General features: G+C 43.1%; 1 protein-coding gene and 1 long non-coding RNA gene across 8 annotated transcripts in view; one reads left to right on the top strand and one right to left on the bottom strand.

Moving 5' to 3' along the window:
* LOC109036229 (protein D3) overlaps positions 1-21064 on the top strand; it is a 36379-nt gene extending 15315 nt beyond the window's left edge. For 6 of the 7 annotated variants that reach the window (XM_072298786.1, XM_072298783.1, XM_072298785.1 and 3 more), the window contains 2 exons: positions 934-1068; positions 13291-21064. In XM_072298786.1, the coding sequence (XP_072154887.1) occupies positions 934-1068; positions 13291-13463 (308 nt within the window). In that variant the 3' untranslated portion in view covers positions 13464-21064. Of the gene's footprint in view, positions 1-933; positions 1069-13290 lie in introns of those variants that run through there. The other variant, XR_011899617.1, reaches the window with a different exon arrangement.
* LOC140224319 (uncharacterized) lies at positions 3608-21210 on the bottom strand. The gene is made up of 3 exons (XR_011899618.1): positions 21071-21210; positions 9685-9798; positions 3608-4730 (listed from the first exon to the last, which is right to left on the bottom strand). It is a non-coding gene; the product is annotated as an uncharacterized lncRNA (long non-coding RNA).
* Positions 21211-22426: the final 1216 nt, after the last annotated feature.

Raw genomic sequence — 22426 nt, 5'->3', positions numbered from 1 at the left:
ATAATAGGTGCCGAAATGGGCAATTTCGGCGTTTTGAGGTTGGAAAATTGCGTGCTTGGGTGTTGCGCACCACTCTGATCAACTCGAAATTTTGACGCAAGGTACTTAAGTGGATCACTTAAGAGGTGAGACGATAAAACCGGATATTTCTCTCTAAATTTCTCCACGCCTAGTCATCAAAAGAGGCTAATGGTGGCATTTAGGCAGTTTTGAGGTTAGAAAATTGCGTTTTTAAGTATGGCGCACCACTCCGATCAACACGAAATTTTTCCTGTATCTTATTGGATGTATAAATTAAGAAAAGAGACAATTTTTGTTTGTGTGCATGTTTCCATACGCCACGTAGCCGCGAAAAAAACGAAAAAAAAATGATTTTTTTTCAAAAATTTTACGAATTTTTTTAGAGGCTAAAATATTATCCGATGATAATGCATTTTTGTCTACAAAAACTAAGCTAATTGATGTAGATTCTGACAAATTTTGGTTCAACTCTATCGAAAATCACGAAAATTATGAGGAAATGACGTTAGCATAGTCAAAAATAGCCCAAAAAAGCGGTTTTTGGGGGTCTGAGGGGGGGGGGGCGGAGGGGGTTGGGGGGCTAAAATCCCCCAAAACCTAAGTTTTAGGACACCCTTGATGACTTAAAATGGTTAAAATAAAAATTCATTCACAAGGGCATTTTGACATTCTTATCCCGGGATACCCTTTGTTCGAGAACATTAGCCAATGTGTAGATGTAGTTATAAACACGTAGATTCGCAGTAGATTTCGCGTCGATTTCTTGTCGTCCTTCGTTTTTATCCCTGCATATTTTTAAGTCATGTACTTTTATAAATCGGGTTGTGAAGCAAATTTCACTCTAAATACTAACTTACCCTTTCATAATGACAGTGATAATGTCTATCTACTTTTTACTTGAAAAATGTACAGATCCAGACTTCCCTGATGCAAGTTTTAAGTCGGGACAATGGCAGCATTGGAAAGTTGGTAACATACTAGGTACAGATCTTGGAAAAGGACAGTCTATATCAGATTATATTGGAGTTCAAGCCCCACAAGGCACAGGTAAGCTATGCTTTATGCGCATAGATTATGAAATGCCTTTGTGATGTTGTTGTTGTTGTTGTTGTCGTTGAGGATTATTATTATCCTCAAATGCAAGTTTGTAGAATACAAAATAGTCTCCTCATTGGTTGCCAAATCATGACAGACCATAATAGAAAATTAACTACATAGTTTACGGAGAAAGACCTTACCTCTGAAAAAGAGACGAGGTCCAGAAATTTGCTGTACCTACGGTGATAGTTGAACAACATTAGCGACACACGATGTTCTTATTTACAAGGTATGTAAGTCATTCAACTGAAGTACTTTTATACGTAACGGAGCAGTTTTTGAATGAACGTATTTCTGCCAAACGGAACCAGAGGCAGGAGGGAAATAAGGGGGGTGCTCGTTAGTTGAGGACCGTAAGAATGAACGGGAATTAAAAGGAGCCAGTGACGTCAGCGGAAACGAAGCCGCATCCGGTGTTGCTCTTACTCAGCTTTTACTCATGAGCCCTGTCTACAACGCTCTTTTACCATTCAAACGGCTCATGAGTGCCGCATTAGTTCGATCTCGCATTAATATGCGTTTTGTTTAGTTTGGGTAGACCATGGTTGCTGGTTTAATGCAACACCCCTGTAGCCAAGTCGAAGGGCTTTACCCTTCGCAGCCTCCTGCTGGGGTTGTCGCTGAATGCTCGCTGAGCCAGCGGGTCAGGGTGTGCGCCCAGTCTCATATGGACGTATTTCTATCAAACGGAACTATGTGCAAAATGACGTGAGCCCTGTTATGCACATATTCTTATGGGTCTCAGGGCTCATGTTTTAATGCACATAGTTCCGTTTGACAGAAATACGTCCATATGATGAAGCACAGCCGCTCTCTCAATCACTTCTGTAACTGACTCAACTCTCAACTCCTCTCTGATTTGTTCGTTCGTAAGATTCCATGGGGCCCTGGAAATCTGCCTTAATACCTTGCTTTGGAAGGCCTCCACAAGATACCGATTCGACTTCCGGGTACATCTCCATAGCTCACATGCGTACATCCGGACCGGACGCAGCACTTGTTTGTAAAGCAATACTTTATTACCTGTGGAGAGGGCCGAATTCCTCCCCAAAAGCCAGTACATTTTCCTGTACTGTAAGTTTAGTTGTTGGCGTTCCTTCTTGACATGATGTTTTCATCGAAGTTTAGTGTCTAGGGTCACCCCTAGATAAGGCGCGTTATCCGTGAATGGCACCGGATCCCCACCTATCGTCACTGGAAGATAAACAACTTTACGGTTGGTGAACAGCATGTGAAGGCACTTGGGACGGCTTAGGGCAATTCCCCAGTCCCAAGCCCAGTCCACAATCCTATCCACCGACCGCTGTAATTTAGTAGTGGCCTCAGGGAGGTCCCTATCCCTCTCCAAGGCCGCAATGTCATCAGCGAAAACACCCATCAGGCCATTCTCAGCTGCTTCAGGTAAGTCCCTGGTCAAAAGGGTGTTTAAGACTGGGCCTAACACACTCCCTTGTGGAACACCCGCAAGGATAAATCTAGTTTGAGAGTACTCGTTGCCAAATCTTACTGTAAAGGACCGGCCCTCCAGGTGTAACTTAAGCATTTCGCAATGATTTATGGGTTGTATGCTTCTAAGTTTGAAAAGTAAGCCCTGATGCCAAACCCTATCAAAAGCCTGTGCAACATATAAAAAGATTGCTGCACAGACTCCCTTTTTCTCCAAACTTTCTTCCACCAGGTTTACTACCCGATGTACTTGCTGGATAATATGATGTTCTTGTCTGAACCCGAACTGCACTTTGGGCAGCGCTTTGGTTTCAGATAGCACTGGTTTGAGGCGTTTAAGATAGAGCCGTTCCCAGAGCTTACTTATCACTGAAAGTAAAGAGATCGGCCTGTGAGAGCTCAGTTGATTTAGATCTTTCCCAGGCTTCGGTATTAAAATAATTTCAGCCTCCTTCCAAGGCGTAGAAAAGTACTTGTTTTCAATAATGTAGTTAAAAATACGTGTGATTTTTCCTATCGCCTTGCCAGGAAGCACTCTAAGAATTTCTCCCCCAATTTGGTCTCTTCCGGGAGCCTTCTTTCGTTTAACACGAAATTTTATCTCATCTCTGACCTCATCATGTGTGAAACGAGCAATTTTTTCCTCAGGAAGAGGAACAGGTTGGGGCAATTCTTCCAGGTGTGCACCCAGAATATCCTCATTGGGGCAGAAAATTTTCTCCAAATGCTCGGAAAAGACCTCCGCCTTCTCTTTATCAGTTTCAGCCCAACTACCATCCTCCTTTTTAAAAGGAGGAGAATAGACGGCCGTGTTTTTAAGGTACCGTATAGCTTTCCATAGCGAGTAATCCGAGGAGGGCTTGGCATCTAGGCCTTTCAGAAATTCAGCTGTATTTTTATGCTTATACTCCCACATTAAGGAGTTTAAGTCTTTTTTGATTTTGTGAAATGCACTTTTGTCGCCTGGGAAACGTGTCCGAGTCGCAGATCGTGAAACTGCTTTGACTTTCGATTTGCCCGAATCTTATAAGTTTCACCTAAATGCGAAAAAACGAAGAAACAACTAAGAATAAAGGAGAGGGTGAACTCCCAGACTCGCCACACTCGAGAGTGAGACTGAAGCATAAAATGAAGAGACTATTTAATCTATGAGTGAGGAATCCATGAATGAATGACTACTGTGTTCCATTGTGACACCTCTCTCTTTTCTCTAGAGAAACAAATAGTTGATTAAGGAAAGCCTACTCGTCCTATGCTATTCTATCAAAGCAAAGCACCTGATTGGCTCATTTAAATTTTGCCGCTCTCAAGAAGAATTAGAATTTGAATGAGTCGATCAGGGTTTGATTTGCTTTATTTGAGTAAGTGTAAAAACTTAGACTGAGAGATTTTATTCACATTTTAATGAATGAGAAAGGTGAGAGGACTTTTTCAAAAATTGAAAATAAATTATTACAAATGAAACTGTTTTTTTGCTGCAATATTCAAGTCATTTATTTTTTTCATCAAATGCCATGTGCTTCCCAATTTTTAGCTGAGTTTTTTTGTCATAAATCAAAAATGCTACTCTGCATTTTTATCCGTGTCTGTGATAGCAAATGTTTTTCATTAATGTTTTGTGAATAATTTATTTTTCATCTTAGGTAACATACGGAAATTCTTCAGGCTGTTCTGAATTCTTCGTATTTTATCTTTGTATTTTCCCATGAAGGAAAAAATACAATAACACAATTGAATTATGAAAAAATATCACAGTATTCACAGATCACAGCACAGCTACGAAACAAACAGCACGGTTTTGTTAATTTTTGAGGTTATGTTTGGAACCGGTAGGTAGTGCATGGTGAGGTGAGGGGAGCGGAAGTGGCGCAAGGATTATGGCGGAGCAACCTAACAACACCAAAATACACTTCACACGACTTAATATTTATCCAAATTTCCCCAGAGAGGTTCAACTTACACTAATTCATGTGCAAGTCTTATTTTGCATTTATTTGGTAACAAAAATTCAATTTTTCAAAAAAATTGAAAAATAAAAAGCCTTTTGAAATTTCAGTGAAATTTCACGTGAAATTTCAGTGAAAAATACGCTTGAAATTTCAAGGGCGAACTCAGCGTCGCAGATCGTGAAACTGCTTTGACTTTCGATTTGCCCGAATCTTTTCCTGTGAGGGTGCTCGAAACTTGGTGGCCCTAAGAGGGGCCGTTTTAGAGTGTGAAGAGCTGGAGCAGGTCTGAGCGGTGCTAGAACGAGCGGGAGCGCTGGAGGCAGTGCCGGAACGTGTGGCCGCGGGACAGTGTCAACGTACGGTGAAGCAAGGTGCTGAGAGTCGGCCGCTATATAGCGCCGTGCGCTGGGAGCGGGAGCCAATGGGAGGCCAGATCGGTGAGCGCGGCAGTGCGAGGCGCTGATTGGCCGAGAGAGTGGCAGGAAAGCCCGGTGAGCTTGAGTCGCCACAGCAGCCCCCTGGGAAGTGACGGAGTCACGTCTCTGGTCAAAGAGCTGGGACCAGGAAATGGGCTGAAACAGAGTGAGAGAAACATTGGCTTGTTAGTAAAATCACTTCCCCACGAGTGTGGAGGGTGGAAAGCGAAATTGGACGCGTCGTCCAGAGCGTGTCTTGTAGGATTCTTCGTTCGCTGGTTTTGGTGTCTCAACTACAGGTTTCGGTATCTTAACTTCTGCTTTGCTGGGCGGGGCGGGTTGGACTTGCGGTGCGGCCGGGCCTGGAAGTTCTTGCGGAACCTGAGTCTTGACGGCAGGGATTTCGTTGGCCATGAGGTAGGCTGGTTTGACCCTGTCAATGGAGACACGTGATTCCTTGCCCTTAATCATCAGGGTGACTGTTTTATCGTCACGGCGGGTGACTGGGTAGTGGGTGTGGTCCTGAGAAAGGAGGTTGGAGAGAGCGCCGAACCGTGTCATCTCTAAGAAAGACATGATCGCAAGTTGCGAGGTCTTTGAAGATGAAGGTGTTGGGCTGGCAATGGCGTGACGCAGGAGTAGGTCGGAGGGTGGCCATTTGTTTGCGAAGTCGGTTGACAAATTCAGAAGGTTCTTCTTGGTCACTAGCGGTGCTAGGAGCTAGGAGTTCGCCGGGTAGTCGGAGAGGTTCTCCGTAGAGTAACTCGGCTGGTGAGGCTTTGATGTCTTCTTTGAAACTGGAACGGATTCCAAGGAGCACTATGGGTAGAGCTTCAACCCAAGTTGTATCAGGGTGACACATAAGAGCTGCTTTCAGGTGCCGGTGTAAGCGTTCGATCATGCCGTTGGCGATTGGATGATATGCTGTAGTTCTCGGCCGTTCTGTGCCCAAGGTTTTGCCAAGTGAGCGATAGAGTTGAGACTCAAATTGGCGACCTTGGTCGGTAGTGATGCGGACGGGTGAACCAAAGCGGGAGATCCAGCAGTTGAGGAGTCCATCTGCAACTTCGTCAGCGGTGATGCCTTGAAGGGGCCAAACTTCAGGCCAGCGGGTGAAACGGTCTACTGCGGTGAGGCAGTAGCGGTAACCTTTGGAGTAAGGCAGAGGGCCGATCAGATCTATATGCACATGTTGGAAGCGGTTTGAGACAGCTGGGAAAGTTCCAAGAGGGGCTTGAACATGGCGTGAAATTTTGGCACGTTGGCAGGCTGCGCAGGATCGGGCCCAGGTGCGGCAATCTTTCCGCGCGTTAGGCCAGATAAACCGGGAAGACACAAGTTGTGCTGAAGCCTTGATGCCAGGATGACTGAGTCCGTGAATTGAGTCAAAGACTTGGCGCCGGAGTCCAGAAGGCACGTAGGGACGTGGCTTAGGCGTGCTTGTATCGCAGTACAGTTGTACATCTGAGCCAGGGATGGGAACCAGTTCCAACTTGAGTGACTGCTGGTCCTTGGAAGGCTTCAGAAGTTCTGCGAGTTCCGTGTCATCTCTTTGGTCTTGAGCGAGGGTGTGGAAGTCCACTGTGTTAGGAAGAGAGACGGCTTCAACTCTTGAAAAGGCATCAGCGACAACGTTGGCTGATCCAGGAATGTACTGGATGTCCGTAGTAAATTGTGAGATGAACGAAAGTTGGTTCATCTGAACAGGTGGGAGCTTCTCCTTCTTCTGCGTGAAAGCATGGGTTAGCGGTTTGTGATCTGTGAACACGGTGAAATGCTGTGCTTCAAGTGCTGGACGGAAATGCTGAATAGCTTCATAGACCCCAAGTAGCTCTCTGTGAGGCGTGGGCCATTCTTGCTGTTTTGGCGTGAGTTTCTTGGAGAAGAAACCTAGGGGTTGCCAGACATCATTAACTTTTTGCTGCAGGCAGCCACCTACGCTCTGTTTTGAGGCGTCAGTGAAGAGACCTATGCTGAGTGGAGCATCTGATACAGGGTGAGCTAGGAGAGTGGCGTCTCCGAGGCTCTTTTTGCAGGCTTCAAAATCTGCTAACAAGGACGGTGTCCAGTTGATCGGCTGGTTTCCTTTGAGGCCAGAAAGAGAGGCGTGTAGGGAGGCTTGGTAAGCGGCGGCTTTGGGCAGGAAACGTCGGTAGAAGTTGACCATGCCTAGAAACCTTCTGAGTCCCTTGGCGTCTTTCGGAGGCGGAAATTCCATCAGGGCAGTGATTCTGTCTGGAAGTGGGCGGATGCCTTCGGCGGAAACTTCGTAGCCGAGGAAAGAGAGAGAGGGCACGCTGAATACACTTTTCTTGGCGTTGATGAGTATGCCATACTCGGAGAGTCGTTGGAATAGAATCCTCAAGTGTACGTCATGTTCAGCTTGTGTGCGGCTATAGATCAGGATATCGTCGAGGTACGCAAAGCAAAAGTCGAGACCTTGCAGTACTTCATCGATAAATCTTTGGAACGTTTGGCCTGCGTTCCGTAAGCCGAAGCTCATGTATGGGAACTCGAAAAGACCAAACGGTGTTGTGATGGCCGTTTTCGGGATGTCGTCAGGGTTGACTGGTATCTGAGTGTAGGCCTTCACTAGGTCGATCTTGGAGAACACTTTGCATCCTCCCAGGTTTTGACTGAAGTCATGGATGTGCCGGACTGGGTATTTGTCGGGGATTGTGCGTGCGTTCAGCGCGCGGTAATCTCCGCATGGACGCCAGCCGTCGGGTTTTTTGGGTACCATGTGCAAGGGAGAGGCCCAAGGGCTCTCGGAGCGTCTTGCAGTACCGTCCTTGACCATCGCTTCAAATTCGGCTTTGGCGATGCGAAGTCGATCAGCCAGGAGTCTTCGTGGACGACAGGATTCTGGAGGGCCAGGGGTCGTCCGAATGTGATGGCAAGTGGAATGCTTGGGCTGTCTGGAAACGCCGGATGGACGGGTGAGCTCAGGGAACTCGGCCAGGATTGCGCAGTCTTCGGAGGCGGTGACAGCCTTGACGCTTTCTTGAAAAACTTTTGCCGGTTGGCAGTGCGTTTTGAGTCCTGTGATATTGTCCACCAGAGTTTTGTTGTGACAGTCAGGAAGCAACTGGAACTGAGCAAGGAAATCGGAACCAATGATCGGGGTCGCCACGTCGGCGATGACAAACTTCCAGTCAAAATCACGGCGTAAACCGAGGTGCAGATTGAGCGGAATGTGACCATAAGTCCGGATTGTAGATTCATTTGCTGCTGTTAGTTCATAGCCAGTGTCCTGTAAATTTTGCTGGACGAACCGCCGGGGGTAGCAGGAGACGTCTGAGCCAGTGTCAACCAGAAATCGCTTCTTGCTGCGGGCGTCAGTGACAAAGAGGCGGTTGGATTCTGTGGAGCAACCAGCGGCCGCCACTACTGGTTGCCGGTGGAGTTTGTCGGCGTGGACTTGGGTTTGTAACTGCAAGGTTGACGGCATGCACGTGCTTCATCGCCAAACTTGTGATGGTAAAAGCAGACACCATTACGACGGTCGTTTTCTGAGCGGGAACGAGAGCGTGACCGTGAGCGAGACAGGTCGCGGTGCAACTTTTTCTGACTCATTTCAAGCTGGTCGAGTCGTTCTGTCAAAGCTAAGAGCATTTTCTCCAGTTTGGATGTGTGAGGCTCAGGTGGCGCGGTAGCGGCGCAGACAGATGGAGCCGGGACAACTTCCAAAATTCGGTCGGCGATTTTGGCCAGTTCATCGATTGACGTTTCTTGGGAGTGCGTCTGTAAGATGGCTTGTGCTTGGCGAGGTAAACGTTGCAGCCAGAGAGTCTTCATGAGCTGCTCATCTACTTTCGTAGTGCCAGTTAACGCTTTTAGCCTACGCAAAAATTGCGAAGGTGTGCTATCGCCTAGGTCTGCTTCAGTGAGTAGTTGTCGAACGCGGTGCGTTTCCGATTTGGACAGGCGAAGAATCAGCTCGGCTTTTAGCTTGGAGTATGGCGTGTCAGTGGGAGGTGATACGAGAATGTCCTCTACTTCGTTAGCGACACGAGTTTCCAGTTGAGATGATACGAGAGAATATCGCATCATCTCGTTTGAAATGTTCCAAACGGTGAAAATGGATTCAACCTGTGAAAACCATAGCTGCGGTTTCTCTAGATTGAACGGTGGTAGCTTTATGTTTTTCTTTTCGCCGGAGTTGGCGGTGGCAATGGGGGTTGCCTTTTAGCGAGCTCTGCCTGATAGAAGTTCATTTCCTCTCGCATTATTTTCATCTGGTCGAGGAGGGCCAGATTCTTATCGTTTGCTGCCTTCAGAGCTGGATCGATGTCGTCAAAATTATCTCCTCCTGAAGCCATGCTGAGGAGTTTCCAGTTAGTTGAGGAAGCGGTAACTTTCAGTGGCAGCGGAATGATGATGTGAGTAAGTTAAGCTGCTGATGAGACAGTGTCCGTGAATGATCAGAAGGATAGGCGTATTCGGAGTCGGAGGTCACCACTGAGGGTGCTCGAAACTTGGTGGCCCTAAGAAGGGCCGTTTTAGAGTGTGAAGAGCTGGAGCAGGTCTGAGCGGTGCTAGAACGAGCGGGAGCGCTGGAGGCAGTGCCGGAACGTGTGGCCGCGGGACAGTGTCAACGTACGGTGAAGCAAGGTGCTGAGAGTCGGCCGCTATATAGCGCCGTGCGCTGGGAGCGGGAGCCAGTGGGAGGCCAGATCGGTGAGCGCGGCAGTGCGAGGCGCTGATTGGCCGAGAGAGTGGCAGGAAAGCCCGGTGAGCTTGAGTCGCCACACCTGCTTTACCACCAGCCATGTTGAATTAGTTTCGAAATTTCAGGACGAACAACGCTTCACTGTTTTCAATCGTTGATTCCCTAGTTCTGTAGCCCTTTCCGGCCACACACACCCCTACAAACATCACAAAACATACTTCTATTACACTAAAAAATTTGTTTTCTAAATACAAGGCGGAGCCGTCTTAGACCAAGTAAACTGGATACTTAAAAAGTATCGACAAGAAACGGAGGTTTGAACTAAGACAACGGAGTTACCTTGGATCAAGAAATAGCGTTTTCTCAATCCAACGCTCCACGTCCCCTTAAAAGAAGAAAGCGTTTACTTAAAAAAAGGAAACATTCCATGCCGTGAAAATATTTCCTAAATTTAAGAAATTATCGTTGGTTTGAAGTGAGTATCCGTCGTATTGATCTAGGTAAACTGTTTACTTAGAAATAGGAAACAGTTGCGTAACTCCCACGTGCATTTACTGGCTTCAAGTTAATGGTTTGTTTAAAATTAGTAAACGGCGTGTTGGACGGGAATGCGCGTTTATTGTATTGAAACCAACTGTTGTCTTAGAATTAGTAAACGGGGACGCCCGGCATGAATGGATGTTGCCTAACTCCCAGGCGTGTTTACTTATTTCTAGCCAATTGTTGTTTTAAATTTAGTAAATAGTCACTGCAGGTATGCACACTGCACCCATATCATATGTATCATTATTGATCAATAATAGCAAAAAATGGTTTAATTTATCGAATTTTTGATGAAAAAAATTTTCAATTGTATATCTGCAAGTATCGAAGACTCGACATGGCAAGTACCGACTGGCAAATTTTGGCCTGAACCTGGGACCTACAGTTTACGAACCTAACACCCTACCTACTTAGCCATCGGGGCTTATGTCTACGTCGGCCGAATTTACACTATATAAGTCATTGACTTAGGCTCTCACCATTATTGTGATAGTGAATATGCGTGAGACCTGATGGGTTAAGATTTTTTGAACCCGAAAAGATGAATTTGGAGAAAAACACGTAAACACGAAAACAGTACAGAAAAACGTCCATTTTAATGGATTTTAGAGAGGGGGGATACTTACTTATTGAACGCCCCTCGTAGGTACGTCTAAGAACGATAAAATCAATGATATACTATGGACTACCTGTAACTACTAACGAAATCTTAGCCCAAAAATTCAATGAATACTTCATCTCCAAAGTCCCCAAATTACTTGAGGAAACGTATAAAAACAACAAGCCACGAACAAATCAACCAAAACTACCTGAAAATCAGATATAGCACTCTTTAAGCATTAAAAAAGTGTCCTTTTCAAATATTGAATCAATAATCAAAGAATTAAAAAATAGTAAATCAACAACCCATTCCAAAACTCCCATGAACTTTATCAAACTAGTAAATGAAGAAATCAGCAAACCTCTAACAAAGATTTTTGATTTAATTGTAAATTCATCCACTTATCCAAATGAACTTAAGAAGTCGACAATCATCCCCTCACATACAAAAGGTCCAAAGTACCTAATGGAAAATTACAGACCCATTGCTATTAATAATCCAATTAATAAAATCTTTGAGAAAATAATCCATAAACAGATCGTAAAATTCTTTATCAATAATCATTTATTTCACAGTAACCAGCACGGATTTATCCCAGGCAAGAGCACCCATACTGCAATCCAAGAAAAATTTAGAATATTACATCATAACTACAGAAATAAACTGATTACGGTCGTATTGTATTGTGATCTCAGTGCTGCGTTTAATACAGTAAATCATGAATTACTACTATATAAACTAAAACACTATGGATTCGATGAATCAGCCCTCAAACTAATCTGCTCCTACTTACAACATAGATTACAGGCTCTTCTCCTAAAATACCCAAACAGTAAATGGATAAAATCCCTTTATGAGGCCGTCAAAGTCGGAGTCCCCCAAGGCTCAGTCCTAGGACCTCTCCTATTCCTCATCTATATAAATGATATAATTGATGCACTCCCCAAAGATCTCGGCATCACAATACTATTTGCAGATGATGTATCAATAATAATCTCAGGGACAAATATTAATGAATTTTTTTTTAAACTTAATGTAATTTTTCAAAAGCTAACTGACTGGTTCTTTGACAATTATATGATTCCTAATTTTAATAAAACATGTCTTATAATATTCAATTGTCCAAAATCTAGATTTAATCAAAGCACAATTATGATGAATAATATCAGCCTGATCATAGTTCACTCTCAAAAATTTCTAGGAATTTTCTTCGATCAAGACTTAAAATTCAATACACAACTATCAGCAATTTCAAATAAACTTCACTCAATTATCTTCAAATTTAGAATACTTAGAAACTCTCTCTCTAATAAATCTTTACCTCACCCTATTTCTTTCATTAGTCAGATATTCAATCCTGTACTTTACCAGTAAAACGCATATTGAAACAATTTTCATCATCCAAAAAAAACTACTCAGAACAATATTTAATCTTTTGAAAGATACCTCTTGTAAGAATTTATTTGTAAATAGGAAACTTCTTACAGTCCCCTCGCTGTATATCTCTCATACCTGTCTATATGTATTTACTCATCAATCTGACTACCAGAAACAATCCGATGTACATGATTATCCCACAAGAAATAGGAATAAGCTAAGTGTATTGAAAAATGAGAATGCCTTTACTCAAAAATCCTTTTTAAATACAGGTATTAAACTCTTTAACAAATTACCTAATGAAATTATAAAGTGTGAAACAATTAGCAGTTTCAAGCATTACCTAGATTTGAATTCCTTGTACCAAAGTGCATCTATGATATTGATGATTTCTAACACTAAGTTTATGCTTTTATGACTAATTATGTAATTGTATCACAACATTTTATACATATGTTTTTATCCGGTGCAATAAAAATATCTTGAATCTTGAATCTTGAAGTTTATCTTTTACATTGAGTCTTATGCAGGAGCTAACCTTTAAATCTCTTTTTCTCGGTTCGATCCCGATGTGGCTTGGTTCCTTTCTGTTTAACTCCGTCCATATGTGTTTTTCGGTTCACGATGAGTGTGACGCTGACCTTGCTGACACAGAAATGGAGAAGGTAAGCGAAAACAAAAGTGGAGCGAGTGCCACTGACGCGCCAACGAACGCCAAAAGAATTGCGAAACTAGGTGTAAACATTAATCCGGACCGTTGCCTTGCTTTCATCAATTGGTGTGACGCACATTTGTACTCAATGTAAAACTCGAATGCAAGCATGGTGGAAGAAACCAAGGGCGTCACTGCCGTGGGGGATGACGTCATAAACCGAAATTTTCAAAGCGTGATATCTCGGTTAATATCGAACGTAGAGAGTTGCTATCCGGACATATCTTATTATTTTATCATCGAAACACGATTCTGTGACCAGCGCAACTGACCCATTTAGCAAAAAAAACCGTCTACAAGAAAGATTTTTGGGGTAAATTTTTATGCAAATACCGTAGGCAACGTCCGGACTTGCCTGAGAGTAGTAAACGAGAAATAGAAACCGTCGTGCTTGAGTTTGAGGAGATGTTTTTAACAAAGGAAGAGAATTTTGGGTCTAATGCTTCTTTGAGCAGTGTTTCAGAGACCTCCATGGAAATTGGCACGAACGAAGGAATTGTCGAGCACATTACGAAGCGTGGAGATCCCGACACGTTCAAGATTTGCAAATATGAGGAGAAACCAGCCGCATTTGAAACTCAGGAAGGATATCTTCACATTATTCAAATATTCCCTAAGGAATTCGTAGGTTCTATTGTAAAAAATGGTCATTTTGATCAGCAAGAAATTGGAATAGAGGCATCAAAACTCTCGCATCAAAATTTTTCTCGGAGGAGATTGCCTCCTAAGGATTGGAGATTTAGGAGGAAATTCAATCCTGGGGGATAGTATCAATCCAGGATGTTCGGTATCAAAACGTATAACTTTTTTATCCTAATAACGATGTTTTTTTTACAGGCCACGATAAAATATTCTTTGATTTTCAGATTTTTTTTTGAAAACTACAAAACAAAATAAACAAATTAAACATTTTCTGTTCCGGAGTTTTTTTCTTTGACTTTTTACGGAATTAAAAAATCGGACAGTTTTTGTGACTTTCGTCTGTTATAAGATGCTCCTGTGGTATATTTTAATAGCATATTTTATACATCCGCGACTATTGGAAGTCCGTCTGCAGGGCGATCGAATCGATTATCTTGCTGAGCAGGAAATTTTTTACCTACTTTTGTTAGGTACCAGTTTTTATTCATCTTTCTACTGTCATAAAAGGATGGACAGTTTTTCCGTCTGTTTTGTCTGATACAAAATGGCGGTGATGGATGGCGTCGAGTTTTGACCCCCTCCCCTCCTTCCCAAGAGACCAGGGAATGAGGGGGTTTAGCTGTATGAAAATTAAATAATTAGGACTAAGGATTTTATAAATAAGAGAACATTACGATGGTTTGAGTTTTTTAAAAAGAAGGCTAAAAAATATCAAAGTTGAAGCAATGAACCACACTCTTTTAGAATGCGAGTATGCAGATTATTTATTCTTAGATTCCATTTATTATGTGTCTTTTATTCTGTTTTTTTTTTTTTTTTCTTTAAATTAGGACTTCCTCTCAGTTTATTTTTGATTTGTAAAAATGCATTTTGTAATGTATGTAATTGTTCATTTCAGAAACCTATTGGGTTTCGGCCTCTAATGAGTCTAATTTTGAGGTGCTCCAATTCCCTTGAGTGGCAATGGGGATCCAGGATGATGCAGCAGTCGGTTGGGGGTGCTGGCACAGAGGGAATCGTTTAAATGTCTAGTTCCGGGTGCAAGTTGCGCAATATTGTGGAGCTGTCTGTTTATACCCGCCCCGGCCGTTGGGTCTCATCTCTTGGTCTGACTGATCGTGGAGCCTCAGGACTATGCTAGTTTTCCGGTCTTGAGGTATTTCTGGAGCATACGTCATCGTCTCTCAGACTGGCTGCTGGTCTACGTCCCTAGGATGGTGTCATCCAGAGGGCCTATGGTGGTGCAGGATTCTCTAATCTGGGGCTACTGCGAGAACGAGATTCATTCTATTCCCGGTGTAGCGGCCAATCACCGCTCACCTCTGGAGACGCAGCCCATGCTCGCTCCTGATTGGCCGACTCAGTCTCAACTACGGCTATATACGTCGTGACCACACGGACTCTGGACACTCCGCTCCCGTCAACCACACGGACCACATCTCTCACCTGTGGACATCATGCAGCCGGCCGGCTAGCCCCATTTCCAACGGCCCTGTTTAGGGCCACCACACTAGAGCATCTCTTCTGGTCTTTGGCCATATTGGTGACTCCCGACGTGAGTGAACACGCTCAGCCTTATGGTTCACTTCATTCTGCATCCTCACCTCAAGAACACGCTCAACCTTCTCTCAAGTCATTTGAACTGAAGCACTCAAATTCAAATATCTCACTGGAACAGTCATATTTGATCATCTTAGCATGAGCATTGAACGCTTCCAGCATCATCACCGCATCATATCCATCCCTCTCCGCCGCGCAAATGAACACGCTCCAGAAAGTTGCCGCAGAACACAGCACGTTCCCAACTTGTTGTCCCGAGCACCAACCTCCTTGCCCGGAAAGATGATGGTCACTAAACTTCAACCGTGTGTCACCCGGGTCGAATGGCGCTCCCCGGCACGCTGACACACATTTCCTGCTTCTCACCACTCGATCAATCCTCAACTCACTCAATCAACCATCCCTCAACTCATATAATCATTCAATCAAGTCCTCAAATGTTCCATCATTACTCCCTCAATCCTCAACTTTTCATCCACTTTACACACATTTTCCAATCCTGTTTTCACTCCAACATCCAATTTCACCACTCACTTCTCCAACCACCCCACAGAGACTCCGTCTCAACTGCAGGGAAGTACTGTAGCGGCCAATCACCGCTCACCTCTGGCGACGCAGCCCATGCTCGCTCCTGATTGGCCGACTCAGTCTCAACTACGGCTATATAGGTCGTGACCACACGGACTCTGGACACTCCGCTCCCGTCAACCACACGGACCACATCTCTCACCTGTGGACATCATGCAGCCGGCCGGCTAGCCCCATTTCCAACGGCCCTGTTTAGGGCCACCACACTAGAGCACCTCTTCTGGTCTTTGGCCATACCGGGCTGTCAAGCAGCGGAAGACTCTGCAAGTCTACATGGTCGGAGGGCGCAACTTTTGGCGTTCTTCACTCAGTCATGGTAGCGGACATTTTCTGTCAACCCGGGAGATGTCAACGTTAGAAGCCTCTTCATGGTTGGTGTGGTTGGCGCGACTTGTGGGCGTTCTTTTCTCAATCTTGGCAACCTACTTTTCTTGGGAACCTTTTCTGCAGCGTAACGAACGAGGGTCAATGGCAAACCACGCACAAGGGACTGGACGGATGGCGATTCTGGAGTAACGGCAAGGCGCTCGGACAACCGACAGTTGGCGGCTGCTCGCGCTCGGCAGATCACTCAGGGGGAGCGGATGCATCAGTTTTTTTTTTGTAAATTAGTTATTAGTTTGGGGATGAAAATGTAAAAATCAAATTATGGGGGGATTATTGAAATTTTGTAACCTATTTTTAAGTATCTGAATACAGTAATGCAGGGGTACTGACTGCCGAGAGGCACGCATGGAGTGACGTGACTTCAAAAATCTTAGGTTCAGTGCACCACCTACCGCTTTGTTTTTTTTCTTCTCTTTCTTTTCTCAGGGAGGGGCGTGTAACAGAGACGCATTCTAGCTAGAGAGTACGCCCCTGTTAGGGGCACCTCGGATATACGTGAGAGATCGCGTATTTCCGAGGTGAACGCAGGCAGGTGTTTTGGTTGGCGCGTACCGCATCAGGGCCAGAGCTTTTTGGCGCCGCAATATAGCGGCAACCAAGCGGCCAAGGAGGGGTCAGTTTCGCGGATGATTGTCAGGCTGTGTCACGGGTCATCCTATGCGTACTTGCCGGTGATCGCGACCCCAGGGCATTCTAGATATCAACGCGAGTTGGGCTATTTCCCCATCAGTACACCCGAATTGGTCAGCGAGACAGGGCTCAAATAAAAACTTATGGTAAGGCAAACTTCCATGCAAAGTTTCAACTTTGACCCAAAAGTGACCCCTCGTTTAGGATGTACAGCGTTGCCAATTTTCCATTTTCATGTGCTAAAATCAAGGAATTCTGGAATATCAGCCCAGTTCATCATAATTAAACAGACTTTTACATCGGTCTGCAGGCTGAATACTATCCATAGAAACGCAATTAAAGGCCATCGTGAACTTTTCGAAGCAGTGTTGCCAGTTTTTTATCTATTTTTTAACATAGATTAAGGGTATTGCCGAGATTTTTGGCGGAAAACGTGCCTTCATGGGCTTTATAACTTTGACGAGTACAGGCAAATTCAATTTTTGGTATGAACGAAACTAAATACAATGGCGTGAGGCCCTCTAGCCTCCCATAACAGAGAAAACCACTGGAATCACGTTTCGCTTTTCAAAAATGGAGCTGAAAAATATCTTCATTTTATCTTAAAAATGCCATGAAGTGGTAACATTGGCTTAAAAATTCGTCTTCTCCTTTAGAAACCAAGCCGATAGTATTGTACGGTAGTATTTTGCCTACACCGTATGGCGAAAGCACCTATGGGTAAGTACAATTGTTGCGCCAAAAACTCAAAAATATCGGCGTCTCACCGTAAAATAATCTTCACAATTTGGCAACGTTGGTCTGAAAATTCCATTTTTGCCTTGAACAGTAATCGTGTACTATGATATGGTGGTATTTATTATGGCCCGCAGGATGGGAGAAGTTGCTTGAAAATTACGTTTACCGAGCATTCACTTGAGAATATCATTAACTTTTGTAAGAAATGAAAATTAACTTGGCAACATTGCTTTAGGAATTCAATTTTTTCCATAAGTAGCGATCATTTACTATCATATGGTAATGTTTTTAGCCCATACTCGTCATAGTTATGGCCCATAAAGGTACGTTTTCCGCCAAAAATCTCGAAAATACCCTCATTTTATGTTAAAAAAATAAATAAAAAATTGGCAACACTGCTTCGAGAAGATCACGCGATGACCTTTAATTATATTTCTATACATTTTCAGGGTAGTGTAGTATTCAGCTTGTGGACCGATGCACTAGTCTGTTTAATTATGATGCACTGGACTAATAGTCCAGAATTCCTTGATTTTAGCACATCAAAATGAACAATTGGCAACGCTGTACAGCCTAAACGAGGGGTCACTTCAAGTTGAAACTTTGCATGGAAGTATGCTTGACTATAAGCTTTCATTTGAGCCTTGTTCCGTTGACCAACTCGGGTATCCAAAAAAGGCGCTAAACTTGGCGAGGCTCTTTAAACTTCAAAAATATAACAAGCGGGAAAGCTCTAATACGTGGGCAGAAGAGAAGCGGTCAGCGCAATTTTAATGAGTCTCAGCTTTCATTGACTACCTATTAACTGAGTATGTTTAAATTTGCAATTATAAAATTAAGTAATTCTTAATATATTAATAATTAATATATGTTGGAAGAGCGCGCCATAAGCATATATCTGCAAAGTCACATTCAGGTTTATCCTGGTTTTTAGTTACTGAACGAATTATAGAAACGCCTTAAAATATTTGTGAGTTATATTCATCCCGCCAAAAAAATTTCCATGTAAATATGAGCTGCGAAGCTAAAAATATAAACATTCGTTGCCTAAAATAAAATAATATCCCAAATAATATAGACGCCCAGTAAAATTTATTGACATTAATTTAAAGTTTATCTCCTATCTTCAACATTACTATCGGAAAGACGCAAGATATAGACACAAATTTTTTTAAAAAATCGATTTAAATTTATCGATATTTTTCGTAGTTCAAAGCAACTTTTGTCATCACAGCTTGCGTTTGGTTGATTTGCGGTCAGCCGCAAATAAAGTGAACATTAATCTGGCCCAATGAGAGAGTTTCAGTACAACTCATAGGCTACTTGAGACAACGGGGCCAAGTTTAACAAAAATAAATTTATCAATTTCAGAAGCTAAAATAGCAATTTGGGCCTCGTCCACAATCTTGGATTTTAAAATTTCAAAAACTTAACTGAAAATTCGAGTTGCTGGTTGAAAAATACCTCCTGGTACAAAGTTCCACGAATATTGTTGCAATAGGAGCCGCGATATCATTTTACGCCACATCCACTATCTTGGATTTGCGAATTTTGAAAAAGTGACTAAAAATTCAAGTTTCTGGTTGAAAAATACCCACTGGTATCAAGTTTTACGAAAATCGATGGAAAAGGAGCCGAGATACGGGGTGTAGGAATGACGTGTCACCGTGAAGGAGGAGAAAGAACACGGAGAGACCAACGATTAGTGTCTCGTGACGTCATAGCAATGATTGGTGGGTCGCTGGACACTATACAGTCGTTTCAACAAGCGCTTGTAACTTGCTGGTGTATCTTGACCTTCATTGCCATGCCGAAATGACAGCCAATCGGAAACCTTCTTACATGGCCTCGCAGCTTGCTCGTGTAACATATGCCGCAATCACACGCTGAATTTGGCAGTTGAATGTGGCAGCCAACAGTCAGCGCTCAACAGCTGAAATTTCACTAAGGGTTATTTTCATCCAAATTTTTTTTTTTTATTAAACATATCGACTTCTATACAGAAATAAGATATTTAGATGTAACTTGTAAAAATAAATAACGGTTATCGACTAAAAAAATATACAGTTGTTGAGTCTTTTTTCTAGCTTGGCTGTCCGGAGACGAACATCACAGAGCCCATCAGAATCGATACAGATCCTGGTCTCCGCGGTGCCCACCCCCATGGCAGCCGATCTAGTATACACACACCACGCAGTAAACCTGCAGTAATGTGTGTAAACCTTAACTATATCAGTGATTATCTAAGTATAAACAAACATATACAACTTAAACTAAACACTTTAATTCTAAGCCACCGCCTGGGGGGATTTTTGCGATTAAAATGGCTTAATCGGGAACTACGGTTGCCAGCTCGAAGGGCTTGCGCCTTCTAAGCCTCCGTAGTTCCTCACTATTATCCAAGAGTCTGATGGCTTCCTCGTTAGGATGGGCCAAGAGACGTTCTTCGTATCTAGAAGCTGTGTGTCTGATCACTGCGCCGACGACGCTCTCAATGCCGAGGTCTCGGTGGATGTCAGAATTTCTGACAAACCACCTCGCCACCACCATCCGTCGCAGCACAGAGTTCTGGGCCCTCTGTATTATTTTGATGTTGGAGTTAGCCGCACACCCCCAGAGCTGGCAGCCGTAGGACCACACTGGCCTGATAGCCTGCTTATAAAGTAATACCTTGTTGTTAAGGGAAAGATTGGAGTTACATCTAAGCAACCATTTCATTTTCATCCAAATGTGTATTAAATCTATTCAAATAGTTCAGACTAGTCCGACATTATCCGATGGTCGCTGAGAATTGTTGCTGAATTTTGCGCGTCACGCGCAAAATTCAAGCATCGGGCCGATGACTTCCACATTCAAGCCACATTCAGCTCCCACATTCAGCGTGTGATTGCGGCATGATAAGAACATTTCAAACAGCGATCTGCTCTAAGCAAAATGGTAGCTACGTAAATATTAGAGAGCTTTAGCAGGGCATAGACATACAGGGTCAAACATGCGTGTAGCGCCGACCACACTTTGTCTGGTGGAATTAGTTAAACTCGCGAAGCAGTCAGCATTTTTCAACTTGTCACTTCCTTCAAGTTTTTGCGCACTCTGTATGGGTAGTTGTCATTATTTTAAAATTATAAATAAAATTTTTTAAAATCTAAATAAATATCTTCGGTTTATTTACAAGCTGTCAACACCTTGCCCGCACTTCTTGCGGGACTGTACTGATTTTGATGTTATTCTGGACCACTGGTTTTTGCCATATTTCATAACCGCTGCTTTGAGGATTTCATCCTCGGTGTTTCTCCAAACACCTCCTTTGATCATAACCCGCGGCATCTTAGAAGGATTAAAACTTCACAGTTACGACTAAAAAAATGAAAAGCACTTAAAAAACTTAGACTCATGCAAGTATTAAGAAACTATCATAAATCATTTATAAAAATCATCGTTTGGAGATGATTCTCCTATCACCGTGGATGCTAACCTCATTTTCTTTATTTATTTTTTTTTATCATTATACCTACTGGCGAATTCAACGTTTATTCACCTACATGGTTTATCAACACATCTCCAAAAAAACCAACTCCCTAAATATTTGAAGACTCACTCACTTGCCCGGAATATGCCAGATCATCTGCAGCAGACCCAGTAATTAAGAAATATCATAGATAAAACTTATATTTCACATGTACAACATACCTTTCTTGCTGTTGTTGATCGTAATATTTATTCCTTTACCCTCCCCCCCTTTTTGCCACATCCTTAATTTCATATTTCCACTTCACTGCGAATTCAGAAATGGAAGAGTCTGAGGAGACATAGTGTTCTGTAAAACTGAAAGCCGTTCAAAATCTTTTTTTTTTTCTTGGTGACTATGACGTTAAAAATGGCTAAACCAGAAGTAGGATCAAAGATTTCCCTAAGATAGATAATCTCTGTAACAGGCGCACTGCACCTGTGCGCCACACCACACTGTCCACCAAGTATGTAACTACTCCATCCGAGATGACAACGTACAAACGAGTGCACTGGAACCGCCTTTTATAGTTGGAGTGGCTCTGTCGAGATCACTCTCAGTTAGAGCAGGCTCGTGATTGGTCGCAAAGAAATAGTAACATCGTCACTAATGTGACAACACAGTATCAAATTATCGGAGGAGGTCCTTCATAATCCGATAAGAGCTTCTGATAAATTATCAAAAAAGAATGTTCGGTATCATCAAAGCACTTTCAATAATTCAGAAAAAATACTAGTGGAGAAATTACTTACACAATAATACCTTTTCACTGCCCGCAGCCGCTTACTAGGCTACAATGAGTTTGATCGGCGGGATGATTATGGGAATTGATAGACATAGAGATAGTGGCTGCAATGGACAAAGGATGTAAATAAGAGACTAATGAACGGCAACCGACGGGAGACCCTATGGTTAGTCCATCATTTCCCCTTTAGTCTATGGCAACCATCCGTTGAAACCTATTTGCTCCAATCATCCTTTTTATTCTCTGTCAGTCGCTTTGTCTATCAATTGCAATCATTAGCCCGCCGGGCTGAAATGAGCTTTGTTCAGTAAATTTTCAATTTTGTATTTTGGAAGAGTATTATTTCACAAGGGGTTTTCCTGAATTTTAAGAGGATATGAACCCAAGTGCGCACTTTAAGCTCCCATATGAAGGGGTGAACCCGAAGTGGTTCCCGTGGCGGTCACCTAAATTCCGAACTGGTTCCCGGATGAAACAAACCTTTGGTCCGAACTGGTTCCCGATTTAAAATTGTACATGTCCGAATTGGTTCCTGCGAGTGAGTTGATTTTTTGCAAGGAGCGGCAACTGCGCAACAAAACACCCTCGTCCTCCCTCTACACTGCAAAAGCAAAAAAGGGAATTTCTGGATCTGCGGTTAACGAATATACTCAAAATCATGATCGTTTAGGTTTTCTAAAAAAAATTGCTTTTAAATGCTTGCCCGTGCAATTTTTGAAGTAGCTTCTTACTACATTTTTTGGGTATACTTCAGAATTTTATTGATAATTTTTTCCTTTTGTAATTATATTAT

The sequence above is a fragment of the Bemisia tabaci genome, chromosome 3, assembly GCF_918797505.1.
Source record: "Bemisia tabaci chromosome 3, PGI_BMITA_v3".
In the NCBI taxonomy this organism is placed as follows: Eukaryota; Metazoa; Arthropoda; class Insecta; order Hemiptera; family Aleyrodidae; genus Bemisia; species Bemisia tabaci.
This window is presented reverse-complemented; position numbering and strand designations above follow the sequence as displayed.